Raw genomic sequence first — 13,537 nt, 5'->3', positions numbered from 1 at the left:
GAACTCCTTTAGAGTGTTTGTTGATTGATAACCCTCTCTGGCTTTAAAAATTACATATGTTAGACCCGGTGTTATGGGCGAGCCCCGAGGAGCCAGGTCCGCCAATCTAGGAATCTGCCCTGTGAAAGGGCCCACAAGGCTCGGGGAAAAATAAAATAAAAATCACAGGAGGAAAAAAAATCCTACTTGTTTGTCACAGTCTATGCTGTTTATATGTTTAGAATGAAGTGACATCTGTCATCCGTTTTAGTACCCTTACTTCTAAGCGAGACCGGAAGTGGCATGATATTTCGCGTCATGTTTCACTTTTCGTCGTCTGTCCCGTCGTAACTTTTTGTCTCTAATAAGCTTGTTTAACCCTCTGAGCTTCAGTTCTTGGTTGTAACTAACTGTTATTCAGAGTTTTACCATCCAGCGGCTATTTGTTGGCGTGTGTCGCCGGAGCGAGAAGTCCGAAAGCGGCTAGCTGTAGTTAGCATGCTGGGGCTAACAATCAAAACAACTTATATTAAAACGGAGTCGTGCTTGATTTAGGCTGCATGTCATTGTAAGAGCCCTGGACTCTACCGCTTTAATCAAGGGCTTTGCCACGCGTAAAACCAGGAGGAAAAAGTTTTGAAGGTAAAGACGGACTTTAATACCTGCAGTTATTGATTGATTCGTGCAATGTGTGTCAAACTTGAGTTTTATTTTTGGACATTGGTTATATTGGAGATTAACGTTGTATGTTAATATTTCTGAGTGAGCAGGATTGTGGTGCAACTACAGTGTTTAAAATGTTAAAATCTACTGTATTTTATCCTCGACGCCTTTTCAAGTATCACCAAACACATTATTACTGGATCAGACTGTGAGCTTACAGTCATGTAAAAGTTATTCAATCTATATATTTTTGAAATCTTTCATTATATTTTTCATCTTCAGTTGCTTCCTTCTGTGTTTTGTGCCACGTCAGATTAAAGCTGATCAAATATATTTAAAATGTAATATAGTTACAAACTCGATACACAGTCAGATTCCACTTTATCATTAAGGAAATACAAGTCTGGTAAATGATGAATGGACAACACTAAGTAAAATATTATTGTGTTAACTTACTGACACTCTGACTCTTTTTTTTTTTAAAGATAAATGTGCACCGTCCACATATACATTCATTAATATCTCAACGTCTATTGGATCAAAATGGAGGCTCTGCCTTTTATTTACCCGTTGCCATGGTGAATTGTAGTCTCAGAGCTCCATTGATGTCTTATTTCATTCACCACACACACGCTTCAGTCAACATACTCAGAGTTGCTTGAACTAACCGATCAGCTGATCTGGAACCAACAACTCTTGAATTTCCCATCTTGGGGTTCAGGGTTAGACTCAGAGTTTGTTGACTCTAAAATAGACCCTTTATCAGATGCTTTAACACTATAAACAGTGTGAGCAGTGGAGTTTTCTGCTTCTCATTGCAGTTTGTGGCGCACAGAAAAGATGACAGTCAGCTCTCTCCTCCTCCTCTCAGCTCTCCGTCTGTCTGCATGGCGGTGATGATCCGATGTGTTGTGGCAACATCTCACATTTTCAGCAGCTCTGTAGGAAGGTGAGAAGCTGCACGGTCACATTCAACCTTAAAAAACTAGTTTATAAATGTGACCTTTGCTACATATTTATATTCTAGCTGTCGGCTGGATGTGTTGACCCCTATCGAAAGACGTGTAAACTGATTTAACATGCTCAGAGCGTGCAGAAATGACAGAAATGTGTCTTGTAACTATATTTAAACATTCTCGCATCATGAGAAGTGTTCAAGATAAATAGTAGTCGTTTCCTATAGTCATACAACATCTGTTCTCTCCTTATAAGAGGAGTTTTTGGAGGAATGTTTGGTGGCATGTACACTAAGAACTACTCAAGCTTTTCACCTATAGACCTAATCATTACATTCAGTGTTAGAAAAAACATTAAGACATACAAACACCAGAAATACACTTCTCTGTTAATACACTTTGAATATATTTTGCAAAGGACATTATCTGAGAAAGAGCTGAGAAGCAATGTCCCAACAGGTGGTGCGTTTATTCCTTCTACTTCTTACTCTCACTGGAGGAAGAAAATGGCCAACTTGAAGCAGATCTATTAATAATTTTTGCTTTCTATTGCATAACTCCTCCCATTCGGTCAACTCATAGAGTTCTTGCTTCTCAAAGGTTGTTTGCAGCTGACTGTCGTTGGTTCCAGTCTGTGAAAGGAAGAAGTCCTCCAGCCAGCGCACAGTTCAGTTTGTCTCGTTCACACTCAACAGGTAGGTGAAAGGGTTTTCACTTTAAGTTCATTGTGTTAAATGACTAATAGGTGACTAACAAAGTTCAATGTAACAGATTAAAGTGTAAGTGAAGGAATTAAACACAAACCAAAGTGTTAGATGAACAGCCAGGACAGCGCTAGAGTAACGTCTGTGCTCTGCAGGGTCCAGGATGAACAAGAAGCTGCTGGTGGATGTAGACTGTGGGGTGGACGATGCTCAAGCCATCATGTTGGCGCTGGCCGCCCCCAACGTGGAGCTCCTTGGCATCACCTGTGCGCATGGAAACACCACGGTAGAGAACGTGTGTAAGAACACACTGCGCATTCTGCAAGCCTGCAATAAACTGGAGGTGGGTGCTGTTATTTTATGATACTAACAAGAAGAATACTGTGTTTTTTTTTTTACCAACTTGAATCAGTTTGCTCAAAAGTCAAGTGTAGCCTCACATTAATTGGAATTTACTGGCATCATGTGACATGTAAGAGTGCAGCTCATAAAACTGCCCAACAATGAGTTGTTGTTCCTCAAACCGCATGACTTGAGGCAGGAACAGGAAAGCCAGTATAGATCAGTTAGATTTAATGGACATGATTGAGTTAAATGAAAATATTTCATTTTTCAGTTATGTCATTTTACTACCAAAAGAAAGCGCAAGTGTTTTGGTCAGGTGCTCTGAATATTGGAAATCTCAAATCTATGAATTACATTTGCCTTTATTGAGGCAGATCAACAACAATCCCATTATATCAGTGCTTAAAAATGTATGTATAGTTCTTTAAATTGTTCAGGGAAAGCAGTTATTTGTACCTCATATGTTCCAGATTGGTTGAACAACAAGAACATTTGTGGTCACTATAATTGTAGAGAAAATATTCATTTGCACCAAGTTCTATTTTCAAAACTCAACACAGGTTACCGTTCAGTTTCAGAACATCATAGTGGAATTAGGGAGTTTCTTTAAGCCTGTGGAGTAAAATTAATTATTATTTATAAATGATTTTTCTTTTGCTTCTGACATTCTTTTTGTTACGCCAGTGTTGAAGTTTTCCTAACTCATAGAATTTGTCACATCCTGACAAAATTCATTTAATCTTGTAGTGATTAAATGTCATTTTAAGTATATCATATTCATGTATCAGTATAAATCATGATATAGTACTTTTAAAAAAAATTGAATCTGTAAATTCAATTAATAAACTGTTCATAAATTAAATAACAGTATGAGAATATCTGTTTGGTTAATTCAGTCAAGATTTTTCATCACATTGATTCAAAAATATTGTAAATTCAAATGTCTTTTCTCTGATGGTATATATCACCACATTGCCCAGCTCTCCATCAATGAAGCATAAATTGATTTAAAAAAAAAAAAAAAAACCTATTATAGGCTGAACAATAACAACAGCTTTACAATTTTTTTCCATGTGGTATATTTACATGTTTAACCTGGTTTGCTCTTCTTTTCATGTGTAAGGTTCCAGTGTTTAAAGGTGCTGCTAAGCCCATCCTCGGGAACTGCATTAATGCTGGTCACTTCCACGGGTTGGATGGGCTCGGAGACGCTCCTGACCCCAATGCTCCTGGTCTGGACCTGGTTCAGAAGGAAGGCGCCGTGTCAGCTATGATCAGGATTGTCAATGAGAACCCAGGGGAGGTGAGAGATGTGACGCAGTTGTAAGTGTGTGTGTGTTTATGCTTACTGCATGTCTTAAGTCTGTGTGTCTGTCCCCAGGTATCTCTTGTTGCTACGGCACCCCTCACCAACCTGGCTTTGGCTGTGAGGATAGATCCCTCTCTACCCAGCAAACTCCGAGGGCTCTACATCATGGGAGGCAACACTGAATGTCGGTAAACATCATCAACTTCTGGTGTCTTCATGCTGCGTTTTTAGCAAAGGTCAGGAGTGCTGACAGTGTACAGTCCGCATGGACGAGACAAAAAATGGAGTCGAAGAAAAAAAGAAAAACATAATTTCCTGTTTTTTTACCAATCCACCTCCAACTGTTGACTGTTGTGTTGAAAACTCAAACTGGGTCCCATGGAATGACTGAATGGTGCTGTCATTCAACCTACTAGAGATGAAACAAGTCAATTAATCAATTAATTAACAAGCAACTATAATAAGCAATATTACAATAAGCAACTATTTTGATAACGGATTAATTGTTTAGGTTATTTTTCAATGTTTTATGGACTGTTGGTCAGACAAAACAAGCAATTTGAGTCTGTCAGTATCACATTTTTCACTACTTTGTAGCATTAAACAGACAAAAAGATCAGTAAATGATCATATCAGTGTTTGTAAATGTAATCAGATTAAGAGTTATAGTCCTACTATATGAAGTGTTATTATTCTGTCTATCTCTGTAATGGTGGAGTTCAGTGTGTAATCAGTGGTTTTCTGTGTTATGTTTTTCAGCTCGAGGGAACACCACAGTGTGCGCTGAGTTCAATTTTGCAGCAGATCCAGAAGCTGCGTACATTGTACTGAACGACTACCAGTGTCCCACCTACTTGGCCTGCTGGGAGTTTACCTGCCACAGCAAACTGTCCTGGGTAAGGCTGACTTTTATACATTTCAGCATATACACACAATAGATTCCCAATGCTTATTATACCATATAATGTTGCTGATAAGTAAATGCACCAACAACAACAACAACAACATGTCTCCTGGTTTTACAGGAGTTCTGTGACGCCTGGTTGGCGCAGGACACGGATAAAGCTCGCTTCATGGCACAGATCTTCCAGCATAGCCTCAAGGCGTCACAAAGTGAGCGCTTCCAGGAAGTGTTCGTCGCTGGCACGGGTTTTGTTTCCTGTGACTCGTATGCCTTTGCAGCCGCTGTGGACGATTCATTCATCATAGAAAGTGACCAGTATCCGGTTAGCGTAGAGCTGGTGGGCACGCACACCAGAGGTATGATGATAGTAGATACTGTGGGCCTCCTGAAGAAGACTCACAAGGCTTACATCATGAAGAAGGTGGATTTAGAGAAGTTCAAGCAGATGATGATGGCTGCTTTGAAATAGCAGCTGTGAAAGTACTGAGGAGCGACCACATCGTCACTCTGTTTTTCATTCTTGCTCCCGTCCACACGTTTGTTCAGTACAAACGTTTTCTGTTGAATTGCTGACAAAACTGACAGATAGTAATTTTTCTAAACTTTTTGTGTTTTTATTAATAATGTTGTAGGAGTAACAAGTAAACGATTGTGAAACGGTGCAACTGACTTCAAACGGTCACTTTATACTGACTAAAGGAGGCAAGACCAACACTGTACTCAGTTTGTACGATTAAGTATCAACGGCCATGAAGACTTTTTACTGTATGATGACGCCATCCTCAAAATGACCAGAAATCTTTTATTTTAGAGATGTTTTTAAGCTCATTAAAATTTTAATAGAAACTCTTTATTTGCGTTTTATTTATTTTTTATTTCATTACAAGTGTTTGTTTTCCATAACACACCACACACACACACATTCATCCAGAATACCACAATGCATATTGATTTTTTTTTCAGGAGATCAAAATGCTGGAAGCTCCACCAGTGACAGCTGCGGCTTTTTTCAGCACTGGTTGGTCATTTTTTTTGTGCGTCTCCGTGCATTGTTCTTTAATATCTGGTAGTCCTTTACTACCTAATTTCTTGACATGTGTCCTTCACAGGAGAATGTGAAACTGCACAGACACCTGTGAGCGTTGTTCTTTGAAATCATAAGTAGTATATACAGTTTCTCATCCAGTATACGGCAGCCATGTTGATTCCTCAAAATCCTTTCCTTCCTCTGAATCTTGACCTTGTGTCCAGCTGTAAACAGAGGACAGACATTGGTCAGTCTTTACAGCAAAGCTTACAACACGACTCCAGTTGTATTTGTACAAGACAGATGGAACTGAAACAGCCTGAGTCATTTCTTTTCACTTTGGGTTTTACTGTCCAGTTATGAGCATGTCCAAGTGAAAGACACAAAGTTTTTAATTACAAGTGATATCATCACTTGTAATGTGTAAAATATAACCAGATAAAAGATAATTTCCAAATATTAAAAGTAAGGCTAAGGTTTAAAATAAGTGTTGGGATTATTATACTGTATGTTTTTAGCACAGAGCTAGTATTTTAGGCTTTTTTGTCTGGTGATGAACAAAATATGTGATGTGATGCACATAAAAAAAGTTGTAATACTGTTTCTGCTACCAAAGCGGAGAGGAGAGGGGATGAGAAAAGAAATTAATGTCTGATGAGATCCATCTAATCAAAATCTCGCATTTCTGATCACAGGAACTAATGAACTCTGTGTGGAATATTCTTCTAACAAAAGACAACAGAGGGTTTAACTTCATGTTATTCTGAGCTGCAGTGATGGAATAAGAATGTTAAAGAATCAACATTGTCAGGAATCCCTTCAGAAAAAAGAGATTTGGTTGAGTTAAAAATGCAGCCATAATGCTAATTATGTATTTGATGTTGTAAAATATCCTTCGTTTATTAGAAGCTCAGTTTAAAACCTCTTTACTGCACTTTGTATGAAGTTGTATCTTTCATCTTCGCTTTTAGTGTCTAAAACTTTAATACAGTACTGTAGGTTACCACAGCGATCTACCGATCACCGTCAAGCCATCTTCGTGATAACAAAAAACCTGAGTAAAACCGAAGAAAGCTCACTTCATGGTACGAGCCCCAGGAAAGAGGAAGATAAAACATTACCATCCTATGTTCACTTCCACTTCCCACTAAATGTTTGCACATCAGTCTGTGATCAAAATGACTCTGTTTGAATTTCCAGCTCTACCTTTGGTGTATAATAAGCCAGTTTTTAATCCCTTTATGAATGCAATGTAATTACCAGTAACTTACCATTGACCTCTTGCACTCAAAGAACGATGTCTGCAGGGCTTTGCAGTGGCCTTCCTTCAAACACTGACTGGGCAGTTTTCCCTCCTGATAAATTAAGAAACCAGTTAGAACACTGGGCCAAAATGTGCATTTCATCCCACTTAGGAAGCAGCATGATGTGACCCCAGAGCCTGCATCAGTGGTCTCCAGTTCTGTCTGAACCAGGCACTGTTTGCAGAGACAACACAAGATGATTTTACTGATCAGTTCATCCGAAGAAGAGGAACTATGAACAGTGTTAGTTGACAGTTCTCTTAAAACAAGGACTAGCACTGGACAAAAAACAAATAAGCTTTCTGATCCAGTACAAGTTTTTTTTTCTCACATCAATAATTTTATGAACACTGGCACAATCAGTTATGAGACATGATTGAGACAAAGTGAGACATTCAGAAACTCTGATTGTGTCTCGCATTTTTATTGCAAAAACATACTGACTGGGGCTTTAAAATAAAAATCTGGGCTTCAGCAACTTAATGGGCATTTATAATTGCACATTTAATTTTTCTTTTGTGTTTAATGGTAAAAATGGTAAAATAAAGTAATGCATGGTGAAAATAAATGTCAGATATAGTAAAATCTACAGAGATAACTAAAATCTACCCCAGCAAGGCCTCTTGTAAAGGACAGGGTGGCCACACATTTACAAGAGTTTTATACAGTTAACATTTACATTATATTTTGCTGAAATGTCCAGAGCCAGTCAGACCAGATTCTCTCTGGCGATACATCAAATTTAGCATAAATTAGATCCACCACGAAGCAGTACTACAGTTGGATTTTATATGTTAAGACCCCCAAGTGTAGGGGGCCACAGTACAGTGTACAGTGTATTTTGGCGACAGAGCATTAAAAGGAAAATTCCAGTTTATTTCAACTTGCAAAAATCATGTAAAACTCATGTTTATATGAAAAGATGTAAGAGGGTCAGCAGCATGCCCTGATATTGGCTGTTTTGTCCAATATACATATTTTTGTGAATTGCTGGAATTGCTATAATGGAATTGGAGAGAGCAAAATTAGCACAACACATAGAGCCACAATGGCTCAAGTTAGCTCAGATTTGGGTGTAAGCAACAGTTGAGGGGAAAGTTAAGGGAAACAATGATATTTAGTGGCGGATTCTCTGTTTTCTCACCACTTACACTAAGTATTAAACATCGTAACAAAAGCCTTAACACTGTTTAAACCAACTAGCAGATTTGCAAAACCTTTATTTTTCTTATGAACACACAAAAAAGGGCGATTTCACTGCTTTTATCTCCCGTTCAGACCACATTAGACCAGATCCAGATCAAAAGCCACTATACTTAGACTTGTCAAATCTTGATAATAATAATCTGAAACTGGATTTGACATTTCTAAGTGTAGTGGGGCTTTTTTGTTTTTAGTTTTAATTTAAACCTGGTCTAATGCTGTCTGGATGAAATAAATGTTTGCAATGTTAAATTGCTGTTTTTTTTTTAACGGAGTGTAGTGTGACGTATAACGTGCAGGGCTGGTCATATTTATAACATCAGCACTCCGGCCTGCCAAATAAGAGGTTATGTGTCAAAATATAATTTTACTTCCTTATAGTATTTTCCATACTGCATATTGCTCTGTGGTTGAGGTTATGGCTCAGGTTCTGGTTACTGGGATGACTGGTCAGGGGTTAGGACTAAACTTACTCCATGTGAAGGTTAGAGGAACCGGACTGCGACACAGGAGCTGCAATTGTATGTCTTCCCATGTTTGGTTTCTTAACTCTAAGATATTGTAGACGACTATTATCAAACCACAGCGCTGTGTTATATTAGATATCCATACATATGACGCCAACTTACCTTAACTACGCAGTCGTGCTGAAGGAGACATGCCTTGAAGTCTTCTCTCAGGCCGGCGCAGGCTCTGTGGTCTTCCTCTTTATCTTCGTAATATTTCGGCATTGTGAAGAATCCTCTTCAACGCCTACAATTATTTATTTATGAACCTATAAGTGCAGAAACCGGCTAGTTAATAGCGGTGACTTCAATGTTGTTATCAAACCTGTCGGCCATGTTTCAGAAGCACGGCATGACGGGAAAACGGAAGAACATTGCGCAAAGAAGTGCATGCTGGGAGTGGTAGTTTTTCATGTTTGATTCATTTTGCTCTACATGTAGACAGATAATTGTTTATTTGCGAATAGCTTACCGGCTATGTCACATTAATATTCAGGTCATATTTGTGATGGATTTTCTTAGCTTCCATTTTGTTCCTTCACAGCTGTTTTGAAATAAAATCTGGTGATGCAGGTGGCATGAGATATGCAAGTAAAACCAAACCTCAACACAAAAAAATGGCAATGACTTCTAGCACCTTTTTTTCCATTTATTTCAAAGATGTCCATGAAAAATGATGTCAAAATCATCAGAGGCAGGCATACACGTGTACATGATGAAGGCACATGAACTGAGGGAGGAATGGGGTTGTCAAGCCAGGGAAGAGTTCCTTTTTTTTGTTTTTTAGTCTCTCAGGGATCACATGACTGCTCATGCTGTTTTCATGCATTCAGTTTCCATTTGTGTGTAGATGTGGGACAAGGGTCAGAAGCCAATCCAGTTAACATTAGTGTAAGTGGCTCTCCCCATTCTTCAAGTGTCTCTTATTTTCTCCCAACTTCAAGAAAAAAAAAAAAAACTTGATCAAGAGGCAGGGATCGAACCACTTCAGGTTTTTTCAAGTGCAGCTCTAGCATGGATAGTTTGATCAAGGGGTGAAGGAGCTTGCTCTGACCAAACAAAACACCACTAATAAATTACGTACAAATATAAATGTGCATGTGAACAAGCATGATTAGGAACAATTTCTTCCAATCTCATAATCAATTCCAACAAAAGGCACTTCATTACCTCCTTCAATAAACCGCTGACATTTAAAAACAATGAGGTTTCACTTAAAAACAGCTTCCACTCAAAACATGTCAAGTGAATTTCAATAAACTATCAAGTGAGGCAGAAGAGCAAGAGTGAAGAGAGAGAAAGAGAGATGCTCATTGCTTTTTTCTAAATATATTTACAATCTGTGAAAGTACTACACAACCTAAACCACATCATACAACAAAAGGCTCACTCTGCCATGATCAGCAATCATCTGTCCAATCAAAAAACAGATATGTGATTGGACAAAATAAGTCATTAAGTGGATTAGGAGGAGTCTGTGAAATGAGCATCTAATATGAGAAGATGGAAAATTTAAGTACAATGATTAAGGGTGTGATGTAACAAAAAAAAAAAAGTGAAAAAGCAGTGCAAAGCACACCGTTTCAGATGGTAATCTGGTACAAAAAGACCCTAGTTTACCACTTTAACTCAGCATAATATATTGTTCTTAACATCCAAACACTAACTGGACACTGTTATTTTCAGATTATTACTATATCCAGCAAACGTAGTGTAGGCAAAAGTGTGAGGGAACAGATTGGAAAAGTGTCACTGAGACATGTGAAGGGACTTGGATTTAAGGCACATTTCTCTAAATTTAACCCACAAGTACTCGAACAGAATCCATTCACAACTTTACTACAGTTCAGCTTTTAGCAGTGAAAATTGTTTTAGTTGCACATTGCTTGACTTCAAGTGGAGAGAAACTGGTACGCCGACTGAACCGAGCTACTTGCACCAGCAAATAAAGCAACTTCTAAAGTAGCTGTAATAATGAAAATAAAATGTACAATAGCATTTTACACAAACACACACACACACACACGCGCACACACACAAACAGTATGCAAATAAAACAGACTCTGAACTACCATAAACATCTCTTCATAGAATAAAAATATATTTAACCTCTTGTACAAATTAAAGATTTATTTCAAATAAATTAAGTCACCTTCATAGATCGTCATAGCTGTAATAATATATCAATATAACAATATATTCCTTCGGGAAAATGACGCCAAGGCAATGTCTGATTGGTTTTCTATAAATGGACACCGAGGTCATACACAGCTCGTCAGACAGGAGGTGAGATAGATATGGTGTCTTATTTTCTTAATGGATTGGGGTAGTTACCGAGGAATCTAGCCAGTGGTCAAAGTTGTCACCGACTGGCTTCAGGCAGGATTTTGGACTCATCCTGAGTCTGAGTTTCAGGACGAGTGGAATATTTAAGTGTGACCGACAATACTCTGGGAGTGAGAAAAACATTTTAGTTTTGGGCTGGTGTTGATCTGAAACTCCTTCATCTTTGTTGAGAACAGAGAGCAACTGGCCATTAGTGATGATTGAACATTCTTGATCATCACGGGCTGTGCTGTGGCGCTAGTGCAATGCCCCAGCGTGCCCAAAAGTGGCAGCATTGAGTAAAAGAGAGATTTGGCAGCATCGATACCAGTGGCCAGGTGACTGGTTCTCCCGAGATGTGATGATTTGTCCTCATTCATCCAAATGTTTTCTGATTGTGTTCAAAGCTGCTGGACGACACAGTCACTTTGAGAGGCAGAGCTGGGAGTGGATTTCTTCAAACGCTCTGCTGTTGTTCTTTAGACAGTAGTATTCACATTCTCACAAATCAATTAAGAGCACACAAGTGAGGGAGGGATGCAAAAAGAAAGGGGGATATCGATCGATGAGAAGAAAAATAACAAGATACATTAGGAAGAGCCGGGACAGAGAGGTGGCGTTCCTCAGACGGCAACTCTAGTGGGCTCTAATGACTTCACTGCCGGTTGCTAGGTGCCAGAGGCCCTGCGTAAGCAGTCTAAGAGAATTTGGTCCCCCAGGGGCCATGATTCATGTTCCCCTCCACAACAGTCAGCCTGCTATCCTCTTTATATGTATCTGCAGGGAGAGAGCAGAGTGACACCTTGTTATTGGATAAATGCATCTGGAACAAGTAGTATTTAGCGTATGACTGGACAGGAGTATGATTTGCTTACTTCGCTGAGGATGGCCCACACAGCTGAGTCTTTGAGAACCGAGAGTCGAAGTGCCAGGACAGGATTGAAGGAAGGATCAACAGCCCCTTCTGCCACACCCTTTTCAAACTGACCTGTGTGTTTGAACAAATACACATACAAAGCACACATAACATACATATTTGTATGGAGAGTGTACTATATCTTCACTAAATAAGAAAAAAGAAATGTAAGAGATAAAATGCAAGGTTGACTGAGTCACTGATGCACTTATTCAACATTTTTCGGCACATGGCCTTCATCAGGTTTTTAAAAAAAAATTAATCACAGCTATAAGGGACATTTGACAAAAAAGCTAAGAAACCAGACAATTAGAAAAGATGTTAGCAAATCAATAAAGAGGAAGTGATGAGAGAACAGAAGATTTCAGATGAGAGATGTGATTGACAACATAGCACACACTTTTATACACTGTCTATCACTCTAGGCTCCATCAGTGTGAGTATGTAGTCTGATCACGATGTTTCAGTGTGATTGTATGAGCTCTCACACATGCTGCAGCACTAGGAGACTGTCAAATCTACTCACCGATCCTGTAAAAGCGGTCTTCAGTTCGCTTGTACTTCTCTTTGGTCTGCAGTCCAGTTTCCTAACATATGCACACAGTAAAAGGTTGAGTAAGATATGAGGCAAATAAAAATGTTAACGATTTCTCTTTTGAGCAGCAGTTGAACAGATGTGTTCATCTGTGCTCACGCTAGGAGTGTGGATCACAGTGTCAGGATGTATCGCCTCTGGCAGAGCAAACGATTCTGTCACGCTCACATTCCTGTCAATAATCAATACGCTGTGTCCCAGCAAGCGCTCAATGTAATCTAATCAGAACCGTTTGCACATCACACCATAGAAGGGTAACAGACTGCGTGTGTGTGTGTGTGTGTGTGTATATATGTGTGTGTGTACTTCCCTACCGAGACAGGCAGTATTTCCACTGTGGTGTTCTCGATCTTGTCTCCTGGGTGCTCCTGGTTACCACTGCGAAACAGGAACCTGCCAATCAAAACACACATCAATTTCAATATATTCATGCACGGATAAGCATTCCGGCACTTCTTCCCAAAACGGTAGCAACCACACAGATACACACACAGTCCATATAATCACTTGTGGACAAGAAGTAGGCACCAAAAAAGTAATAAATAGAAGGTTTATGGAGGTAATGAAATTCAAAAAATGGCTTAACTGCCAGTAAGATATAGCTGATGAAAAGTTTAAAGCAAATGTTTCTTTGATCTCATATTCAGGTCACAGCTATAGGTTTTTTTGAACATTAAAAAAAAACAGTATTTCTGCCTTTCTAGACAGTATAAAGCTGAGAACTGATCCTAGAGAAATCTATGTAGATTTCAAGGAATTTGGAAGATTTATACCTTTGGGGTTCAAGGTCAAGAAGATTCA

At 38.9% G+C, this 13,537-nt stretch overlaps 3 protein-coding genes across 6 annotated transcripts in view; 1 reads left to right on the top strand and 2 right to left on the bottom strand.

The window, feature by feature from the left end:
• The first annotated feature begins 160 nt into the window (after positions 1–160).
• On the top strand, positions 161–5,711 carry si:dkey-4e7.3 (uncharacterized protein LOC402865 homolog). 3 transcript variants are annotated; one of them, XM_044365049.1, is made up of 8 exons: positions 161–621; positions 1,514–1,591; positions 2,199–2,293; positions 2,458–2,645; positions 3,771–3,950; positions 4,029–4,140; positions 4,716–4,852; positions 4,982–5,711. In XM_044365049.1, exons 2-8 carry the CDS (start codon positions 1,530–1,532, stop codon positions 5,327–5,329), a joined length of 1,122 nt encoding a protein of 373 aa, XP_044220984.1. In that variant the 5' UTR covers positions 161–621; positions 1,514–1,529; the 3' UTR covers positions 5,330–5,711. The 3 variants fall into 3 exon arrangements, with proteins under 3 accessions (XP_044220984.1, XP_044220983.1, XP_044220985.1); XM_044365048.1 differs by having other exon boundaries at positions 163–621; positions 1,464–1,591; XM_044365050.1 differs by lacking the exon at positions 1,514–1,591 and having other exon boundaries at positions 172–621.
• Positions 5,712–5,879: 168 nt separating this feature from the next.
• On the bottom strand, positions 5,880–9,271 carry LOC122991760 (cytochrome c oxidase assembly factor 5). Its single transcript, XM_044365051.1, has 3 exons — positions 9,024–9,271; positions 7,159–7,242; positions 5,880–6,111 (listed from the first exon to the last, which is right to left on the bottom strand). The coding sequence occupies exons 1-3, from the start codon at positions 9,123–9,125 to the stop codon at positions 6,070–6,072; spliced, it is 228 nt and encodes a 75-aa protein (XP_044220986.1). The 5' UTR covers positions 9,126–9,271; the 3' UTR covers positions 5,880–6,069.
• Positions 9,272–9,528: 257 nt separating this feature from the next.
• Positions 9,529–13,537, bottom strand: part of mgat4a (alpha-1,3-mannosyl-glycoprotein 4-beta-N-acetylglucosaminyltransferase A) — a 36,787-nt gene continuing 32,778 nt past the window's right edge. For both annotated transcript variants that reach the window (XM_044365116.1, XM_044365117.1), the window contains 4 exons: positions 13,051–13,129; positions 12,668–12,728; positions 12,101–12,213; positions 9,529–12,002 (listed from right to left, as the gene is read on the bottom strand). In XM_044365116.1, coding sequence (XP_044221051.1) covers positions 11,976–12,002; positions 12,101–12,213; positions 12,668–12,728; positions 13,051–13,129 — 280 coding nt within the window. In that variant the 3' untranslated portion in view covers positions 9,529–11,975. The remainder of the gene's footprint in view (positions 12,003–12,100; positions 12,214–12,667; positions 12,729–13,050; positions 13,130–13,537) is intronic.

The sequence above is a fragment of the Thunnus albacares genome, chromosome 11 (genome assembly GCF_914725855.1).
Source record: "Thunnus albacares chromosome 11, fThuAlb1.1, whole genome shotgun sequence".
Classification (NCBI taxonomy): domain Eukaryota; kingdom Metazoa; phylum Chordata; class Actinopteri; order Scombriformes; family Scombridae; genus Thunnus; species Thunnus albacares.
The sequence above is the reverse complement of the archived record's forward strand: the minus strand, read 5'-3'. Positions and strand labels throughout refer to the sequence as shown.

Excerpts from the sequence above, each read along its gene's own strand:
- si:dkey-4e7.3 (XM_044365049.1), top strand. The coding sequence starts at position 1,530 with ATGGCGGTGATGATCCGATGTGTTGTGGCAACATCTCACATTTTCAGC. Across the intron at positions 3,951-4,028 it reads TCAATGAGAACCCAGGGGAG|GTATCTCTTGTTGCTACGGC; the intron begins GTGAGAGATGTG and ends GTCTGTCCCCAG. Across the intron at positions 4,853-4,981 it reads GCCACAGCAAACTGTCCTGG|GAGTTCTGTGACGCCTGGTT; the intron begins GTAAGGCTGACT and ends CTGGTTTTACAG.
- LOC122991760 (XM_044365051.1), bottom strand. The coding sequence starts at position 9,125 with ATGCCGAAATATTACGAAGATAAAGAGGAAGACCACAGAGCCTGCGCC. Across the intron at positions 7,243-9,023 it reads AGCACGACTGCGTAGTTAAG|GAGGGAAAACTGCCCAGTCA; the intron begins GTAAGTTGGCGT and ends TTAATTTATCAG. Across the intron at positions 6,112-7,158 it reads TTGAGTGCAAGAGGTCAATG|CTGGACACAAGGTCAAGATT; the intron begins GTAAGTTACTGG and ends CTCTGTTTACAG.